Source organism: Vicugna pacos, chromosome 13 (genome assembly GCF_048564905.1).
Source record: "Vicugna pacos chromosome 13, VicPac4, whole genome shotgun sequence".
NCBI lineage: Eukaryota > Metazoa > Chordata > Mammalia > Artiodactyla > Camelidae > Vicugna > Vicugna pacos.
In genome coordinates this window covers 9848637-9868588 of record NC_132999.1, presented here as the reverse complement: position 1 = coordinate 9868588, position 19952 = coordinate 9848637, and the positions used below count along the sequence as shown (strand labels likewise).

Genomic DNA, 19952 nt, shown 5'->3' with positions numbered 1-19952 from the left:
TAGGCTAGATAATCATAAAGTTACCTGTGAGTACTAGCATTCCTGAATCCCATTTCTCAAGAAATCCTGCCAGTAGATCAGTTAAGTTTACTGTACAAAGACTAAGAAAATCACAAGTGGACGAGAAATCCAAGCCTGAACAATAACTTTCTATCTTTTTGAACACTATCACTATTCATCTTCCTCATACAAGCACAAATTCAGTCTCACAGTGAGGACTATGAAGGATTACTGGAGAGGAGATATTAAAAGAACTCCACGAAAATTACAGCATCTATGTACCGCTGCAAGGTGAGGAATGAAATACAGTTCCTTTGTGTATTTCCACTGGGATCTTAACAATATTAGACAGTTACAGAGCTGGAGGTGAAACAAGAGGATCTTAATATCATCAGCTAAAATTCTCCCCAGGTATTTAAATCATAATGAAAATCTCAAGTACAAATATGGAAATTCTGTATATAAACATAAAATATTTTTTTCTATAGAAAACCACATATGTTCTATGTACATATGATGCAATCAAATGTATGTTAGGTATTTACTGGAAAATGTCAAAATATTATATATAAGATTGTCAAAGTCCTACCATTTGAATCATATGCAGCTTTTCTCTTTGGAAATATCTTTATGTAATCTCCGTCCACGTTCATATGGGGATGAGTATGTTTCATGTGATAGGAATCAAAATAGAAAGCTTTGAGAGCTGAAATAGAACCACGAAAATCAAATTCTCTGCAATTAGTTTCATCAGTGTATTTATTGAGTTAGAGACAATTTCACCTATCATTATATTTCAACTTCTTAATTACAGCAGGTAGAATGAACATATGCTGAACATGTCTGGACATTATAATTTGTATTTAAAAATCTTATTCAGGTTTTTTTTTTTTGATTTCACTATAGCATTCATGGTTTAATTCTATATTTATTGAATTAAAAGAAAACATGTATGTATACAAAGAAGCTTTAAATCATAATTATCAAAGCAGACAAGCAGCTACAATGTAATGAGAGGATGTTATGTACAATATAATTTATTACATACAGAACGATTGAATTAAATTCTTGAGTGATAATTTCCTTACCTCGTGTATTTTCACCTTTTTCATTTAGGAACATCATCGAAATTTAGGCTCCTATGTGTTGGTCACAATGCTTTCTACCTTAATTTTGAGTAAGTGGTGAATCTCGAAGAGATAATGATCTTTGTAAATTTACTGCTGCATAGCAGGGTGACATCCAGAAAATACAATACAGGTGTGTGCAATGATTATTTCTGAAAGTGTACCTTGTTTCCTCAAGAGACTTCCTCCTCAGTCTGGTCTAGATTCTTAATGTTTTAAGTATGAGATTTCATATAGCAAGAAACATTCTAATTGACTATGTTAATTTCTTTATATTATCTAAAGGTAAAGGAGTCCTAAGGAGAAATTTAGATATACCACCTCCAGGACAAAGATACATGCCCAAAGGATCTCAAAGGTAAAAGTGAAAAAAAATCTTCAAGGTCCAACATTAGAAAGGTAGGAAATGAGTACATAAAATAGTGGTCTCTCTGCAGACCACTGCAGAGACACTAAAACTGGTGCTCACGCTGCGGTGTTAAAAGTCAGGATGGCATTACCTTTAGGGTGCAGGGCGTGGCTGGCAGGAGGCAGGAGGGGGCTTCTGAGGTCCTGTTTGTACAAGCGTGTTCACTTCGTGAAAATTCATCAAGTTATACTTTTTTGATAGTGCACTTTTCTGTATGTGTGTGCTTCAATAAAAATTTAACTTAAAAATTAATATCCTATATCTAGGAAATCTGTCTGGACTATCATTAGTCCAGGCAGATCCTACCAAGTCATGAAATGACAAGGGAGTAATCTCTGAGCATTTAAATGCCAAACAGTTGAGAAACAGGAAAAGGTAGAGGGTACAGGAAAGAGGCAAATTTTATGAATTCATCCTTTTTATTTATACCACCCTTGTGAAATGCATCACCATTCATTTCTGCATTGATTAAAAAAAACCAGCCAATTTAATTAACAGTATTTGAAATACTTTCCTTCCCTTTTGAGAAGAGCTTATTTGGAAAACACTATTGCTTTGACATTGACCTTGACTTCTTACCTACGTCACTTGAATTCGTATCAAACTGAGTGTTCTTTTGGAAGTTCTGAGAGATCCTTAAGGTAGCTTGTTCAGCAGCATGGATCAGTTTTGTAAGTTGAGTTCTTCTATGATTCATAGATAACTTGTCCCAAACTATAAATGTATCCTTCTGAACAAAATTATTCACAGTTTTTACAAACTCCTGTTGAAAAAATAATAAGTATATCTCTTAATCTTACTTTAATCACAGATGTAAAGAAAAATTTAAAGCTTAATTATAAGTGAGTTAAAACTCAGCATACTTACAGTAAGAGTTGAATTAGAAAGGATGTCCTTGGCTGCATTAGTGCTGTTCGTGTAACCCAGTAATGAGGATGATTCAGCTAATACTTCTATATACGTAATTATATCCACTGGTGAAAGATCTTTCACAGAATTTCTATAGACCTCTTGTAGCAAAGCCATGGGTTCTTTGATGTGTCTAATCTGAACAAAAATGAGTTCAGAAAAAGGAAACCAGTTTAAAGTACCACTGGATCTTTTCAAGAATAAACATTGTATATTAAATATATTCTGAGTTTTCCTTTTTGCCCTATACATTAGTAAGTTATCAGACTAAACCTAAACTGTAATATGAAACACTGAAACCTGAAGATTAGCCAATGACCTAAAAAGCATACAAGTTACTTCAGAGAGTAAATATAAATAGCATGTTTGAATTGATCATTTTTAAAATGAGCTTTTAAAAGTTATAATAAATTACAACTTAATTTGAACTAGATTTTAATCAACCAGAGAAAATTCTTTACATGATAAAATGGAAATTTGCTTTAGCGGATTGTTAATGAGTCATGTTGAGACTCACACTTTCAATCAAAGGACAATAATTTTATGAATGTTCTACTTATTTACTCCTTGAAATAGTATTTACTTTGAGGTACAAAATCTAGTTGCATTCAACTATGTCTTCTTAGCATGTGGGAACGGCTTGGGGTCAAAGTATGTTTCTACTATTTTATTCATCAACGTTCTTTGCATGTTGAAACTAACTTTCAGTATATTGAACAGTAAAAAACTAACATAAGTTAAATATGTAAAAGTCTTCTTCAGTACTTTAGGGATTTTCCAATTAATCCTCTCTCTGACTGAAACAAAATACTTAGATCTCTAAACGAACATAGTTTCAATTCCATGTGAAGATCCACTGCTTGTTACTCTTTTTAAAACGTGACATTGGAGATTTTAACGGAAACCAAAGTGTCAAAACAGAACAAATTTTTAATTCAACGTCGTTACTCACTTTTGCTAAAGTTTTACCAGTTTTCTCAGCAATACAGGCATTATCTAAGAGGCAGGCTGCATTCACAATTTCTGCAGGAAAAAAAAAAACCACATTATATAGTAGGTTTCTAAAAATAGCTTCCTAAGATAATTATATTGATTCCAGTAATTCTGCTCACCTACTTAAACATTGAAAACATTCTTAACACTTGAATTTCATTTTCATTTATTTTTTCATGAAAATTCATTTACTTAAAATTGTTTTCATTATTCATTACCTGAAAACTTTATTCATAATAAAAATTCACTTAATTTTCTTCATTAAAATGCACAATATTTTATGGAATCTAGAAAATTGGTAGCTACCCTAAAGAATATGCTTAATTACATAAAACATGTGCATGTGGTCTACAGCTTCCATTAAATAAAACAATACCTTTTCTTACTTCATTTTATAGATGATAAAGGCTCCTGGTACATTTCTTGGAAGGTGTAGCTCTTTGATATTTCACTAGATAGTACATATTTTATAATACATAAAATTTTATCAAACATAAAAGTTAACAATATAATTTACCTTGGCAGTAAGTGCCATCATTAGGTGTGAACTGGGAGTTTCCTGTGGATGTCTGATAACCTTCTTTGCAGGAGCAGTTATACCCACCATCCACATTTTCACACACGGCATGCTCACCACAGGCTGCTGACTCACTGCACTCGTCTATATCTGGAAATAGGTGAAAAATTAAAGTTTTTATTTAGTGCTTTTATTACCCTGTTGATACCAGTATTACATAGAGATTTGATTTCATAGCAAATTTTAAAAGAAAGCAAGTAAAATCTCATCATTAGGAAGATGACAGAGCAAACTTAGGTGCAGATATATTTTTAACTTTGATTTGGTCAATCCACGTTGACAGTATCCTGAAAATGTTAACAACAGGCCAACTCTTTTTTTTTAACATTTTTTATTGACTTATAATCATTTTACAATGTTGTGTCAAATTCCACTGTTCAGCACAATTTTTCAGTCATTCATGGACATATACACACTCATTGTCACATTTTTTTCTCTGTGATTTATCAAAACATTTTGTGTATATTTCCCTGTGCTATACAGTGTAATCTTGTTTATCTATTCTACAATTTTGAAATCCCAGTCTATCCCTTCTCACCCTCTGCCCCCCTGGTAACCACAAGTCTGTATTCCCTGTCCATGAGTCTATTTCTGTCCTGTATTTATGCTTTGTTTTTGTTTGTTTGTTTGTTTTTGTTTTTGTTTTTTAGATTCCACATATGAGCGATCTCGTATGGTATTTTTCTTTCTCTTTCTGGCTTACTTCACTTAGAATGACATTCTCTAGGAGCATCCATGTTGCTGCAAATGGCGTTATGTTGTCGGTTTTTATGGCTGAGTAGTATTCCATTGTATAAATATACCACCTCTTCTTTATCCAGTCACCTGTTGATGGACATTTAGGCTGTTTCCATGTTTTGGCTATTGTAAATAGTGCTGCTATGAACATTGGGGTGCAGGTGTCATCCTGAAGTAGATTTCCTTCTGGATACAAGCCCAGGAGTGGGATTCCTGGGTCATATGGTAAGTCTATTCCTAGTCTTTTGAGGAATCTCCACACTGAACAACAGGCCAACTCTTGAGTTGTTTTTTGAAGAGCCTGATTCATCGACAAAGTCATTAGAGTAATTTCTATCACTGATGATGTAATATTTTTTCCTAATTTAGTAAGAATCCAATTTACAAAATACATTTGGAATTCTTTGTCTCTTAGTATTACATCAAAATTGATTGTAACAACTCAGTTTAGAGTAACCTAGAGGGCAAAAAAGAGTGGCCCATTTTCTTTCCAAAGCCTCATTTTTCCATGTAAGTTAAACTAAAATTTAAGATGTAGCAGAACGTGTGATTCAACTCCCTTAAAATTTTACCACAAGTTATTGCTTTTGTTCAGGTTATATTTTACTATGATTCTTAATACACAGCCATCATAGATAAAGTAACAAAGTGTACAGGATTAAGTCTCAGATTTTCAGTAGCTATATATCAAAGCTACAATAAATGTGGTAGGTCATAAACTTATATAATTTATACTTTTAATTTAAAATTTTACATACTACACTGAAACATGTCTTAAAGTTACAAATAAAGTATAAATGCTCTGCCAGTAGGCAGAGTTCCAATAGGGAATGATTCCAAGGAAATGAAGAGTCCAGATCATTACCTTCAACCGATGCAAAGATTTTTGTGCTCCTGGCCTCACTCTAACATCTTGTTCTGACATCTTCGAGCTAATTTATATTAGATTAATGAACAAACCTGTAATCTTACATACACAATTTGATTTTTTAAAAACTGACAGAGTGGTACAATACCATTTGCCATTAAAAAGGGGGAGTAATCAAAGTCCAATTAAAATGTCCTTGAGATAGTTATCTGAAATGTAGCTGATCCTAATTTCTCATTTTACAAATGCAATAAGGGCACACACACACACAAACCATTAAAACCCATAGGACCAGAAACTGGAACTGACAGTAAGCCTCTTGCCATTTCTTGGAGAAGTTTCCATTAACTAAGAAGGTGATGGTACTGGATAGAAAAAGAAATTAACAGGCCTGAAAAAGAGGTCCAACACCCCTTGTTCTTCTGCCAAATCTATTTATTCATGATCTGTACTACCCAATCCAATACCTTACTTCTACAGGAACAAATGCTGCCCTAGCGCCCTCACGCTTTTCCTCTTATTTTATATATGTATATACTCAGAAACTGCCACTCAAAAAAAAAAAAAAAAAGAACAGAATTAAAGGAGGGAGTGGTAGTGGGCTGACTCTATGTTCTCTTAACCCACATCTCATGTTTTTAGATGCCTTCTATGGCTAACTGGAAATGAAGTGTTGGTTTCTCACAATTTCAAACTCATTTGAGGGTGTCATGTTTCTTCGGGACTTTGTCTCTAACCCAGTCTCTGAGCATCATACAAATCTTGGTTCGACAAACTCAATTTTCATCCTCCCTCCTGCACTTTGAACGCAGGTGAACACAGTCGTGGTGCTCATAGCTGACCCCTTCAGCTTTCCCCTGTGCATCTTCCACACCCTGTGGTGCTCATTTCGGGTCTCTGTCCTAGTTTAAGCAACCCCCCAGCACCCACTCAGCTGTTTGCTTTCCCAGCATGTCAGCCTTGGACCCACTAGGGTACTTCAGCCTCTGAACTTGTCACCAAGTGACAAAATGTTGATTTGTGAAATAACGAGGGCATGCCCTGGGAAACTGGCATTCAAGGTTAGGATTCCGTAAATTTTTACATCCTGACTTCAAATACTCATCGTCCTACCAAAGAAATGATTTTCAAACCTTAATCATCCCATCAAAGTAATGTTTTCTAAGTTGTTTATAATTTTCTTGTTTATATTTTTGTTCCTTTAACTTGTTACCAAAATGTCGAAGTGAGGTGCACTGAATTTGACATTCCTCTTACTCTGGGTCTCTGTAGTAGAGCTAACTGCGTTTAACTAGTAGTGGTGTGTGTGACCCCCACAGCTGGCTACGTCAGGGTATCAAACAGCTTCCACTACCCTCAGCACATCACTCGATGCCCCTTGCTACCTAGTAGTATAAAGAGATTCATTAAATATTGAAGGAGTGTCCCATGCCCAAATGGGATGAAACTGGCTTGGCCAAAACTAATGTGGCTACCAGTTTACATCAAGATCCACCCTAACATCTCTTGCAATCACTTGCAGGGCCTAATTGGATCTAAAAAGACCAGTATGAATCCTTCTTCCTATAGGTAAATGCCCTGCAAGGACCTTAATTCAAATCATGCCTCTAATACTCGTTAGCTTTGTGACCTTGGGTAATACTATAAAAAATACCTTTTAATTCAAAAGAGTTCTTTTCCATAGGAAAGAACTTAAAGGAAATGTACTTAAAGGTGTTTGGCGTGGTGACTAGGATATCCCTGGTACTTGATACTGCAACTGGAAATCAGGTCCCCTGATTCTACTCACACTGTGAGGAACCCTGTGAGTATGTAGGTCTGGAGAAAACAGATGGATAATGAGTGTCTCATTACATTGCCATGTTCTGATGCTCCCCAGAGTTGTACAGAGCAAAGGACCCCCTCCCCCATCTCAATGAAAGCTAAATTGCTGCTTTATAATTATTTCAGTCAGGCTAGACTTGACATACTATATTTAATAACTGATGCGCTTTTTCCACTACCAACCTAACACTCCGCTTAATACTAATAACCTGATTTTGCTAAATGCAGGCGCATAGTAACACGCATTCACTTGTTTCGCACATCAAAAAATTCATTTGCTACTTTTTCATTAATCAGGTTATGCTTGTTTTTCATGTCTAAAATGAGCCAACCCAGCAGTGCTTTATCATAATCTTTCAAAACATGATCACATGATTGTTTTGATTTTTGTAATTTTCATCAATAACTGAATTTTCTAATGTTGTTTAACTCACAGACTGCAAAGAAAAGATAAAATGTTCAATTACTGGAAGTAATTGGCAAAGACAAAATTGCATGTTAATATTATTCAAAGCCAGGGAAAAAATAGGTACTTATCAGAGTACCTAAGGCAACAGGACATAAAAAAAATTACAGGTAGTAAATACTGCTCTCAAGCACACACAGAAATTGGGAAGAAGTTCTTGGGTTCTACTCATTTGGTTTAGGGGAGAGTCACTTTACTCTTGGATGCCTCAGTTTCCCCACTTGTGAAATGACAATCTAGAATAAGGCCTCCCGGCAACAGGGCGTCTGAAGTTCTGTCTTACCCTGATTTCAAGGGGAAGAAAAATAGGCATGAAGCCAAATCTCACCCAAAGCCTCTGCAACACAATTACCTCCTCTGTGGAGAATAGTATTTAAATACAGACTAAAGATAAAGAATTTTGCTTGGGTCATTTCTTGCCCTGAATTGGAGTTTTTCATAATGTATTTATAGAGGTTCCTAATGACTATAATTAACAGATCTGTCAAATTTCAGGATCAGCTAAACTTTCAAAGCAGAAGCAACGCACTACAAGGTGATACACTAACGTAAAAAGGGAGCAGAATTAAGGTTCTCTGTTCAAATTCCTTGAGGATCATCATAGTGCACAACGAAAATTACTACAGGACTGGGGAAAAATGAAAATGCTCTGCTTCTCAAAAAAGCTTAATCTTAAGGACAACACAATTGGTGAAAAATAACAGTTTTCCAGAAAATGACTTTTTCCACTGAATAATCCATCAAACAAAACAGGTAGGAACTAAAGGACTCAATACTGGGTATTGGTTTTAATTTAAGTTATGTGTGGACTGATTACTTAAAATAGTGAAGAAGAGAATTAGCAAAAACATAGGGCCATTCCACAGTATCTCAATAGTAAATGAGTACTGGGAGAAAGGGTCTTGCATTACAAATGTATTACGACCGCATACAATGTTGGCTTTCACTCATCTTTGTGTGTGTGTGTGTTTGCTCTGTGCCTGTGATTCAGTTTTTTTCTAATACAGGAATTCTCTACTTTAAGGGAGCACAAACAGAGAAATACAGCCCTTTGTGAATTGAGGTGTATTAAAGAAACCAGGATCAGATGAAAAGACAGATGTCTTCTAGAGCCAAGAGGGAATGGAGATCAGAGTTAAAATTGTATTAAATTCCAGTGATTAAGATGTTATAGGTTAGATTTCTTCATTAACTGGAACTTTTCTAGTAAAGTATATAGGGTTATAGAGTCAGAACTTAGCTAGTAAAGATAAAATATACACACATTTATAACATTTAAAACTGGCGACAAGCATATAGACTTGAGAAGAAGGAATCGTGAGGTACTATAAGTTTTCTGGGCAGAATTTCATAGATTCTTATTTCTTGAATATATTGTAATGCTCTATTCCAATAAAAAATATTTTTTGCTGTGAACACTTAATGATAATATTCTCATTCAACAGAAATAGCATTATTCTCTCCTATTTTAGATCATCTATGTTCTTGCAAAGCTTGATCCACTGCATTTACATGATCCAGGTCCAGGTGTGAGAGTTAAATGGCCACGCATTTAAGCCTCCTGTGGAAATAACAGTGGCTTTCTAGATTCAAGACTGTGACTCCGCCCTTCATCCTAAATGTGTGCCTCTGGGGCAGCCCTCCCCTCCCCTTGGCTATAATATGAGAATAAAGTCTACCTTGTTTACATAGCAGAGAAAATGCTGTGAACCATTAGTACACAAGGCAGGGTAATTCCTTTGATAGAAACATTTCAAATATTTTATTTGAACATTATCTCTGAACTTACCATGTGTGTTAACGATAACATTGCCAAATTTCTCCTTAGCTTATTGATCAGAATCTCTCTAGGAGCTCATCCAAGGCTTTGGTGTGATCTAGATTCTTTTAGGCATCTCTGGTTTATCTAATTACAGAAAGTAGAAGCAGCATCTTGCTTCTGTCCAAGCCTACACAGGCCTGAGTTCTGGTCTCATATCTATCCCTGACTATGTAATTAAACTCTCAGGGCCTCAGTTCACCTATTAATTTCATTTAATTAATTATACCAGTTGTTCATAAATTAGACAGTTTTAAGAAACTATAATTAAGATAATTCATAATTTACTTTCAGTGTTAAAGTCTTTGTCTACAGAATGTGCCTCTGAAAATCATTCATCTTTTGAAATTTCTAAACAATCTTTTTTGCTCAGACTGTAATCCAAATTCTGTAGGCTCTGATAAATCAAATGCATGACCAAAATACAATAGATGGACATTTAAAAAATCTAGATACTCCCTTCAAAATCACAGTAACAGTTCACTTAGGGGTTAAACTAAATTATTATCCCTTTAGAGGACATTTTAATGAACCTGAGGTGAATTTTTAAATAGGACCCAGTGTTCACAAGAACTTAATGTAGATTTTAAACTGTGACTAATTTTCAGCAAGCACTAGGACGATTCTTTCACAAGTAATGCCTGTCTGAACACTCTCTAGGAAAACACAAGGCTCATCTAAGAGTGCGTATTTATAAAAGCACCAACATCTTGTGATACAAATGATAATTTTCTTGAGTGAATATATTATTTTAAAGTGTAAATATTTATTCTGTTGCTTGTCACCATGCTAGATTTCATAACTTAATGATTTGGGGGGGGGTAAACTTTTGATATTATCAAAAAATTCTTTTCTTCTCACATTCTTGGATAAATATACTGTAGTAACTGATACAACATTGAACTAAAGGAATTAATTCCTGGAAGTATTTAAAAACTGTGGTACAATCAAGAATTGACAGGATTTGATTTGCATATTATTTAATCTCTGGAGGTAATAAGCAAGAAGAGGTAGGTACAGATTTTAAGGTAGATGGTTGAACTTACCTACGCAGACGGTTCCATCATTTGTGATAAACTTGTCTTGTTTACTGCTGGATCTGAAACCGGGTGCACACATACAATAGTAACTTCCCTCCGTGTTAGTGCAGTTGGCATTTTCACCACAGGACTGGGTCAAGTTTCCACACTCATTATCATCTGTGGACACACCAATTTACAACATTATTTTTATATAATTGAGATGAATTCCTAATGTTTTCCATCAATATTTGGTAACTTTGCCTGTTAAATAATTTGATGTAATGTGATGCTTAGTTCTAAGAAAAATTAATGCTAAAGAATCCACATTCCTTACTTGTTTTATTCTTATTTAAATGTGAAATCTTTGTTGTTGCAAAGAAAAACAGAATCTCCTATTCAAAAACACTAAACATAGCTATTGCATCTATATTATTTTTCAAATTTCACATATAATTTAATTATTATAATGTCAATGAATATATACTCATTTGTGAACCTACAATACTATTTATAATAAGTCAAAAGTATATCGTAAGTTAAAAATGAAACATCAGAGATTACAAATTGATGTGCTCTAATCACGTCCCGTTTATTTTAATCACTTATTCTCCAGAAGAATATTGTGTTACTAGGTCTGCATCCCTTTATTTATTCTTTAATGGATTTATTCATTACCATAGGCATCGCATTGCTTTGTGAAAAAGTACTCAAATATAAAAAATTAGATCATGATCAATGGTCCTTACCCTTATACTCACGATATAATTTATTAGAAAAGATATAGGTTCAAAAATCTTTTTTTAAAAAAATCAGAAAGCAGATTTATATTATCTGTCAAATAAATGAAATGGAAAATAAGTGTTTCTCAGAAGTGATCGTGATAGGCTGGAGGAGACATTAGATCCTGTTGTAGGCTGAACTGTGTCTCCCAAAAAGGTACATTCAAGTCCTAATACTCAATGTCTGTGAATGTGAACTTATTGGAAAATAGAACCTTTGCAGATACAGCCCAGTTGAGATGAGGTCATACAGAATTAGGTGGGCCCCATGATGGATGTCCTTATAATATGAAATTCAGACATAGAGCCACAGAGGAGAAGGCTATGTGGAGAGAGAGGCAGAAACTGAAGTGATGCAGCTGTGAGTCAAGGAAAGCCAAGGACAGCTAACACCCACTAGAAGCCAGAAAGACAGAGGCAAAGATTCTTCCCTAGATCCTTCAGAGGGAGAATGGGCCCTCCAACACCTGGATTTCAGAGTTTTCGCCTCCAAAACTGTGAGAGAATAAATCTGTGTTGTTTCGAGCCCCCGAGTTAGTGCTAGTATTTTAGGACAGCCTTAAGAAACCAACAGACCCAAACTGGCTAATCTAGGACAGACACCATTGACTAGACATAGAGAAGGAAAGTCGCTAAAAGGAAGGCAAAATACTGGCACACATGCAAGCATGGGGTTGTGGAGACATTTCTGAAGGTTGTTAGGCAGTTAGATAAGTGGGTGCACTGGGCAGATAGTTGGAGGAGAGGGAGGATGGTCTAGAAGACGGTGTTATGCCCGCCTCCACCGTAAAGGGGCTTTACTTCCTCTAAATGAGTGCCAGCAAGAAGCCGGTTAGAATCCAAGAGCTGCACCTGCCCAGGAGCGGACAAGGACCGCACCAGACATGGCCCAATGCTCACTGTAATATAATTAGCACTGCGGTTTAGGCTCCGCATGAGTTTTTCTGCATGCGTCATGGGGAAGGACATGCACAAAAGGCACCAAACAAGGCTAAGCATTCCAGGGGCAAGAGCCGTCAATCAAGCAAAAGACCACCTCTGTGCAAGGGTGTAAGAGAAAGGGCAAGCGACGACCACGGCTTTTCCTCCCTGGGGTCAGCCCGCCTCCCATCTTGGAGGTGTACCTTCCCTTTGCTAATAAATCTTCTAAAATCTTTTGCTGCACAGCACTCCATCTCTGGTCTGAATTCTTATATTTTGGTAAGACAAGAACTGGGGTCATTTCCTTTCCCCTTTTTGAGAACAAAGGTAGAGGGAAGACTAATTGGGGAGCACAGGGGAGAAATCATAGGGGGTAGTTGTGAAAACAAGTCAGGTTTGGAAAATGTCTTGAATTTTTATTCTCCATTGCATTCAAGCCAAGGTTAATCTATTTTTAAAGGATGAGTTGTGTACCATTAAATTTATACACAGGTTATTGCACACATACAGTGATAACTAAGAGTTGGGGATTTTTCCCAAATGGTTTATAAATATTAATTCACTTAATCCTTACATAAATTCTAGGAAGCAGGTACCCTTGTTATCCTCTGTGACTGGAGAGGAAAGTCAACTATAGAGAGGAGAAGTAACTTGTCAAGATCACACAGGCACTGAGTTACAGAGCCGGATAGTCTGGTCCCAAAGCCTATTCTCTTAACATCTCTTGACTTCACCAGGTGCCAGACAACATCCAGCTGCCTCTGTGAGGATCATTTGAAAAAGTAAAAATATAAGGTCATAATGATATCTAATAAGTTATGGGTTTATTTTGAGGGAAGGAAAGAAAGATACTGAGGTAGAGATTTCAGAAGGAAAAATAGAAACTTTATCTATTTTTAACTTAAAATTTACTTCCACTTAGCCATTTTCAAGCATTACAGGAATAAGTTAACATTTGACAGACAACTGGAGGTGAATTCCCCTTTTTTCTCAAAAATGACTACTGTGGATGGGTCAGGTTGATTTGAAAATCCTATCCTTTCAAGATATTCAATCTATGTATTCTATTCCATAATTTTATTTTAAAATTTATGTTTTATCACTTTGACTTATTATATTAATTATGATAGGCAAACTGCTACAAATATATCCAAGTATGTAATGGGTTCAGTTTAATAAAAGATTATTTACTGCTCTAGTCAGAGGCCAGGGTTAGGTCGATGGTTTGACCTCTTCCATGATGGCTCGGGGACCCAGGCTTGCTTCATCTAATGGCTCCATCACCCCATAGGGCTCCCAAACTGTCCGTATTCATCCAGGCAAAGATTTGGGGTCAAACAAGGCACAAGAGTTATGAGCTATGGCTACAAATGACACGGATAGCTTGTATCCACATTCTATTTACTAGCATTCATTCAAATATCCGCACCTATCTACAAGGGAGGTTGGAGGCTGTAGGGTAGCTGGGTGCCCAGGAAGTAGAAGAGATTTTGAACAGCCAGAGCTCTCTGCCATACTTATTCTCCCACCAGTATAATGTTACTTATAGAATAAAACCGTATATATGAAGAATTTACCAAATATAAGAAAATCATTTTGATTAATAGTAAGCCTACATAAATTGACTGGAACTCAAAAGGGAAGATAACATTATACTTTTCAAGTTATTGTAATTTCCTAAATCAATAAATATCATTTGAATTAGGCACATTCATTGCATTACTAACTTTAATTCTTTCCTTGGCCAATCACTTATTTTATATATTTTAAAATTTGTTTTGGCATTTTAGTATTGTGTCTCTGATGTAGGTTACAAGAAAAACCATGACGCTGATTCTGCCTTCCTGAACCTGAGCATCCTGAAGGGAGGATGGAGATGTAAGCAAAGAAGAGCAGTGAAGTGTGGGTGTCGTGAAAGAAGACAGCAAGGGTGAATGGTGGACTCATTCATTTTACTTCAGTTGGGAAAGAGGTCAGGAAAGATGTCATTGAAAGATGAGGTGTAACCGCATCACATTTTTATATGGTCATTTTTAGGTGTAATTTTACATACTATGGAGCCGTTAAAAGATGTCGTGGACAGAGGAGGAGATAATGTAATTGATGTCTTTTCCCCTCCCACCTGACGGGGGAGTTTCCCACCTTGTAGTGTCTGGGGGACACCTGACTGACTTGGTTGTCTGATCAATATGATGATCTCCGTTCACTGAAGGCTCCCAATGAATCAGGCACTAAGCACTTCATCCGCATGATCTGACCTGCATTTTCAGTCCTCATGCAAACCCTGTGAGGCAGGCATTATTTCCACTTTACAAATAAGGAAACTGAAATTTGTCAAGTTGGATAACCTTGCCCAAAGGCACACAGTTAATAAGTGGCAAAGTCCGATTCAAGTCTTGGGTATTCTGAATGTCAAAGTGATCTCATTTTTCTTAAATACTGTGTTATAAAAAGAATTCATAATAGCTATTATTTATTGAGTGTTTATTACGTGCTGTTCACTGTGATAGGAAGATTACTGTAAAATGGAAAATACATATGACAACCTAAAAATGTTAAGAAGATTAAAAGAAGTTGATGCCAAGATAATGCTTAGTGTGGTGACTTGCATGTAATAAGCTTTATATGAGGGGTGATAATCTTATTATTTAAAAATATTATTATTATTTACATCACTAGAAATCTGATCCAGTTAAACTCTGCTTAAAATTCTTAACAGCTACTTGGCTTTTAACATGTAATGTAAGGCCCTTTATAACTGACAAAAGTTTTATCTCTTCTCTATGTAGAAGTGAGCTTCCAAAGTCTGGGAACCAGTTTAAATTGCTCATCCTTACACATGTAAAATAATCAATATATTTGTAAAGAATCTATAATGTAAGATCATAAAAAGTCCAGAGATTCCATTAGTAAAGATAGAATATATCCATTTTAAATATGGACAGGGCCAGGCTGCACAAGCCGGGCGGAGGACGGGGGCGGCTGCACGGAGGCAGCTCCGGGGGACTGCAAGGGGCTGGGCGCCGTGGCTGTGGGTGCACAGGGCAGAACAACCTGGGCCCTCCATAAAACAGCAAGGTTGATGTGCTCTCGGGGGAAGGGTGCACACCCCCATCTCTGAAAACCCGCGGAAACTTTTCAGGGGAAGAGGGGCGGGGCCCAGGCAGAGCCGCCATATTCTCCGGCGCTGAGCACCCAGGCGGGGGCAGAGGCGAAACCTGCGTCCGCACCGAAGGGCTTAGCAGTCTCAAGGGCCAGACTGAGACGGGCCTACAGCCCTGGGCAGATAGGATCCTTCCATTCTGGTCCCCCAGAGAACTTGCTCCACAAAGACAAACAAGCAGCTGGGTCTTGGCTCGGAGCAGGGACGAGGCTGCCCCTCGGTCTTCCCTGAGCCCACCCGCGGAGCGCGGCCAGGGCGGAGCGCCGGCGCAGAGCGCACAGCCGCACAGAACAGCGGAGCTACTGGCGGCGCAGGCAGGGGGAGAGCGGCCCCCCGCCTGTCGGGCAGGAACACAACCCCTGACCGAGGTGCTGGGAGGGGGCACGACCCGCCCTCCTGCCTGGCCAGTCTGCAACATCTGTCTGCGGCATCCGGAGGGGCAGTGACCCCGTGTTAGGAGGAGGCGCGATCTGCTTGCCGACAGGTGCTGGGAGCAGCACAGAAGAGGGCGCCAACGGAGGGCCTATGAAAACAAGCTGAGCTTCCAAAACAGGACGAAGACAGAAGGACATCACATTAAAAGCACACAGACTCCAGGAGAACACCGACAACCCCCTTTTTTTTGTTTGTTTGTTTTTTTGTTTTTTGTTTTTGTTTTTGTTTTGTTTTTTTTAATCTGTTTTTACCTGTTCTATTTTCAATTACTCTCTTAATTTTTACTTCTTAATTCATTTCTATTTCTCTTGGGTTTTGAAGTCCTGTTATTGATTAGAAACAGGCTTCAAACACATATATTCATCTCCCCACCCCCCCTTTTTTTTAAAGGTTTTAAAAGGACGTCTCCACCGGATTAATACTCTGCTTCAACCCACTCTTCTATTATTCATTATACACTGTTTTCAAACCCTCTTTCTCCCTTCTTTTAAAAATCTTTCTCTCTCTCTCTTTTCTTTTTTTTCTTTTTTTCTTTTTTTTTCCTAAGTTGTATTCCTAAATAGGCATTAGATAGATAAAATCCTTAAGATCCAAAATAGACAACTGATACTCCATAAACCACAGTGCCAGAGAGGTATGAGCAAGATGAAGAAGCAGAGAAACCTTTCCCAATTAAAAGAACAAGAGGAATCCCCTGAAAGAAAGCTCAATGAAATAGACATCGATAGCCTACTAGATCAAGATTTCAAAAAAGGAGTGATCAAATTGCTGAAGGAATTAAAAGAGATAGTGCTTAGAGAAATAAAATATGTCAAAATGAAATTGAAGCTATAAAGAGCCAAGCAAAATGGGAAAACTCATTGACAGAGATGAGGAATGATCTAACAGCTGTGCAAAGCCGACTAGTTAATGCAGAGGAACGAATTAGTGATCTAGAAGACAGGGCAACAGAAATCACCCATTCAGAAGAACTACAAGATAAGCAAATAAAAAATAATGATAATAGCATAAGGGACCTATGGGATAATATAAAGCGTCCCAATCTTCGCATAATAGGGGTCCCAGAAGGGGAAGAAGGATCAAAGGGGATTGAAAAGGTTTTTGAAGAAATCATGACTGAAAACTTCCCAAACTTAAAGATGGAATCAGATATACAAGTACAGGAAGCTCAGAGGGTCCCAAACAGGAAGAACCCAAATAGACCCACACCAAGACATATCATAATCAAGATGGCCAGAGTCAAGGATAAAGAAATGATTCTAAAGGCAGCAAGAGAAAAGCAAAGAGTGAATTACAAGGGAACCCCCATAAGGCTCTCAGCTGATTTCTCTACACAAACACTACAGGCCAGAAGGGAGTGGCAAGATATATTCAAAGCCCTGAATGAAAAAAAGATGCAGCCTAGGATACTTTATCCAGCAAGGCTATCCTTTAGGATAGAAGGAGAAATAAAGAGTTTCACAGACAATAAAAAGCTGCAGGAGTTTAGCAACACTAAACCCATGCTAAAAGAAATATTGAAAGGGCTATTCTAAATAGAAAAGCAGCTGGATGCTACAGAAATGAGAAATGTACAACTGGAAAGGTGATAACTCATGAATTACAAATAAAGAAAACACGAAATTATAAAAGAAGGCATACAAATCACTGAGAGTGGGAGAGGGAGGCAGGGAAATATAGAATTTTTTTTCCTTTCTTTTTTAAATTTTTTTAACAGTAGAATGGGTTTGAGATCATGTTATCAGTTTAATAAAAACGGGTATAGGTTAATAGATTTACAAAAAAGGGTAACCACAAGTCAAAAATTTACAAGGGAGTCACAAAAATTAAATAAAATCCATGATAATACAAAGGAAAATTACCAAACCACAAAAGGAAGAAGAAGGAACAAAGAGGATATACCAATTCAACTGCAAAGATAAGTTCAAAATGGCAATAAACACACATCTATCATTAATTACTGTAAATGTTAATGGACTAAATGCTCCAGTCAAAAGACATAGAGTGGCAGAGTGGATAATAAAGCAAGAACCTTCAATATGCTGCATACAAGAGACCCACTTTAGGGAGAAGGACACATATAGATTGAGAGTGAAAGGATGGAAAAGGATATTCCATGCAAATGGAAAAGCCATAAAAGCAGGTGTTGCAGTACTGATTTCAGACAAAATAGACTTTAAAACAAAGGCCATAAAGAAAGATAAAGAAGGACATTTTATAATGATTAAAGGAGTGATACAAGATGAAGATATTACACTCGTTAATATATATGCACCCAATATAGGAGCACCTAAGTACATACAAGAATTACTAACAGAGATAAAGGGGGATATTGATGGGAATACAATCATAGTTGGAGATTTTAACACTGCATTAACATCACTAGACAGATCTTCCAGACAGAAAATAAACAAGGCAACAGAGAAATTAAATACTACAATAGAAAAACTAGATTTGGTGGATATTTTCAGAGCTTTACATCCCCCAAAAATAGAATATACATTCTTTTCAAGTGCACATGGAACATTTTCCAGGATCAATCATGTACTTGGACACAAAAGAAACCTCAACAAATTTAAGAAGATAGAAATTATCTCAAGCATCTTTACTGACCACAATGCCATGAAACTGGAAATCAACAACAGAGAAACAAAGGAGAAAAAAAGAAAAGCATGGAGATTAAACAATATGTTATTGAAAAAACAATGGATCAATGAGGAAATCAAAGCTGAAATTAAAAAATACCTTGAGACAAATGATAATGAAAGCACAACCACTCAAAACCTATGGGACACAGCAAAGGCAGTGCTAAGAGGGAAGTTTATAGCGATATAGGCCTTCCTCAAAAAAGAAGAACAATCTCAAATAAACAAGTTAACCCACCACCTGAATCAACTGGAAAAAGAAGAACAAAAAGCCCCAAAAAGCAGCAGAAGGAAGGAAATAATAAAGATCAGAGAGGAATTAAATACAATAGAGATTAACAAGACCACAGAAAAAATCAACCAAACCAAAAGCTGGTTTTTTGAAAAAGTAAATAAAATCGACAAACCTCTGGCCAAACTCACAAAGAAGAAAAAAGAGAGAGAACAAATTAGCAAAATAAGAAAGGAAAATGGAGAAATTACAACAAACAAAATAGAAATACAGAATATCATACGAGAATATTATGAAAAACTATATGGAACCAAACTGGATAACCTAGAGGAGATGGATAAGTTTCTGGAAACATACTGTCCACCAAAACTGAATCAAGAAGAAACTGAACACTTGAACAATCCGATCACTAGAAAGGAAATAGAAATAGCAATTAAAAACCTCCCTACAAATAAAAGTCCAGGACTGGACGGCTTCACCGGGGAATTCTACCAAACATACAAAGAAGAACTCATACCAGTCCTTCTCAAACTCTTCCAGACGATTGAAAAGGAGGGAATACTCCCAAACTCATTCTATGAAGCCACCATCACCCTGATACCAAAACCAGGCAAAGACACTACAAAAAAAGAGAATTATAGGCCAATATCACTGATGAACATAGACGCCAAAATCCTCACCAAAACTTTAGCAAATAGAATCCAACAACACATAAAAAAGATTATACATCATGACCAAGTGGGGTTCATCCCAGGGACACAAGGGTGGTTCAACATACGCAAATCAATCAATGTAATACATCACATCAACAAGAGAAAGGACAAAAACCACATGATCATCTCAATCGATGCAGAAAAAGCATTTGATAAAATTCAACACCCATTTATGATAAAAATTCTCGCCAAAGTGGGTATAGAGGGAACATATCTCAACATAATAAAAGCTATATATGACAAACCTACAGCCAGCACAGTACTCAACGGTGAAAAACTCAAAAACTTCCCACTAAAATCTGGGACAAGACA

General features: G+C 36.7%; 1 protein-coding gene across 1 annotated transcript in view; it reads right to left on the bottom strand.

Moving 5' to 3' along the window:
• The window catches only part of ADGRL4 (adhesion G protein-coupled receptor L4), a 116358-nt gene that overhangs the window by 41026 nt on the left and 55380 nt on the right, over positions 1 to 19952 (bottom strand). Inside the window, exons 3-8 of the mRNA XM_072974189.1 lie at positions 10777 to 10929; positions 3956 to 4105; positions 3398 to 3468; positions 2404 to 2583; positions 2116 to 2299; positions 590 to 706 (exon numbers count right to left, since the gene is read on the bottom strand). Coding sequence (XP_072830290.1) covers positions 590 to 706; positions 2116 to 2299; positions 2404 to 2583; positions 3398 to 3468; positions 3956 to 4105; positions 10777 to 10929 — 855 coding nt within the window. The remainder of the gene's footprint in view (positions 1 to 589; positions 707 to 2115; positions 2300 to 2403; positions 2584 to 3397; positions 3469 to 3955; positions 4106 to 10776; positions 10930 to 19952) is intronic.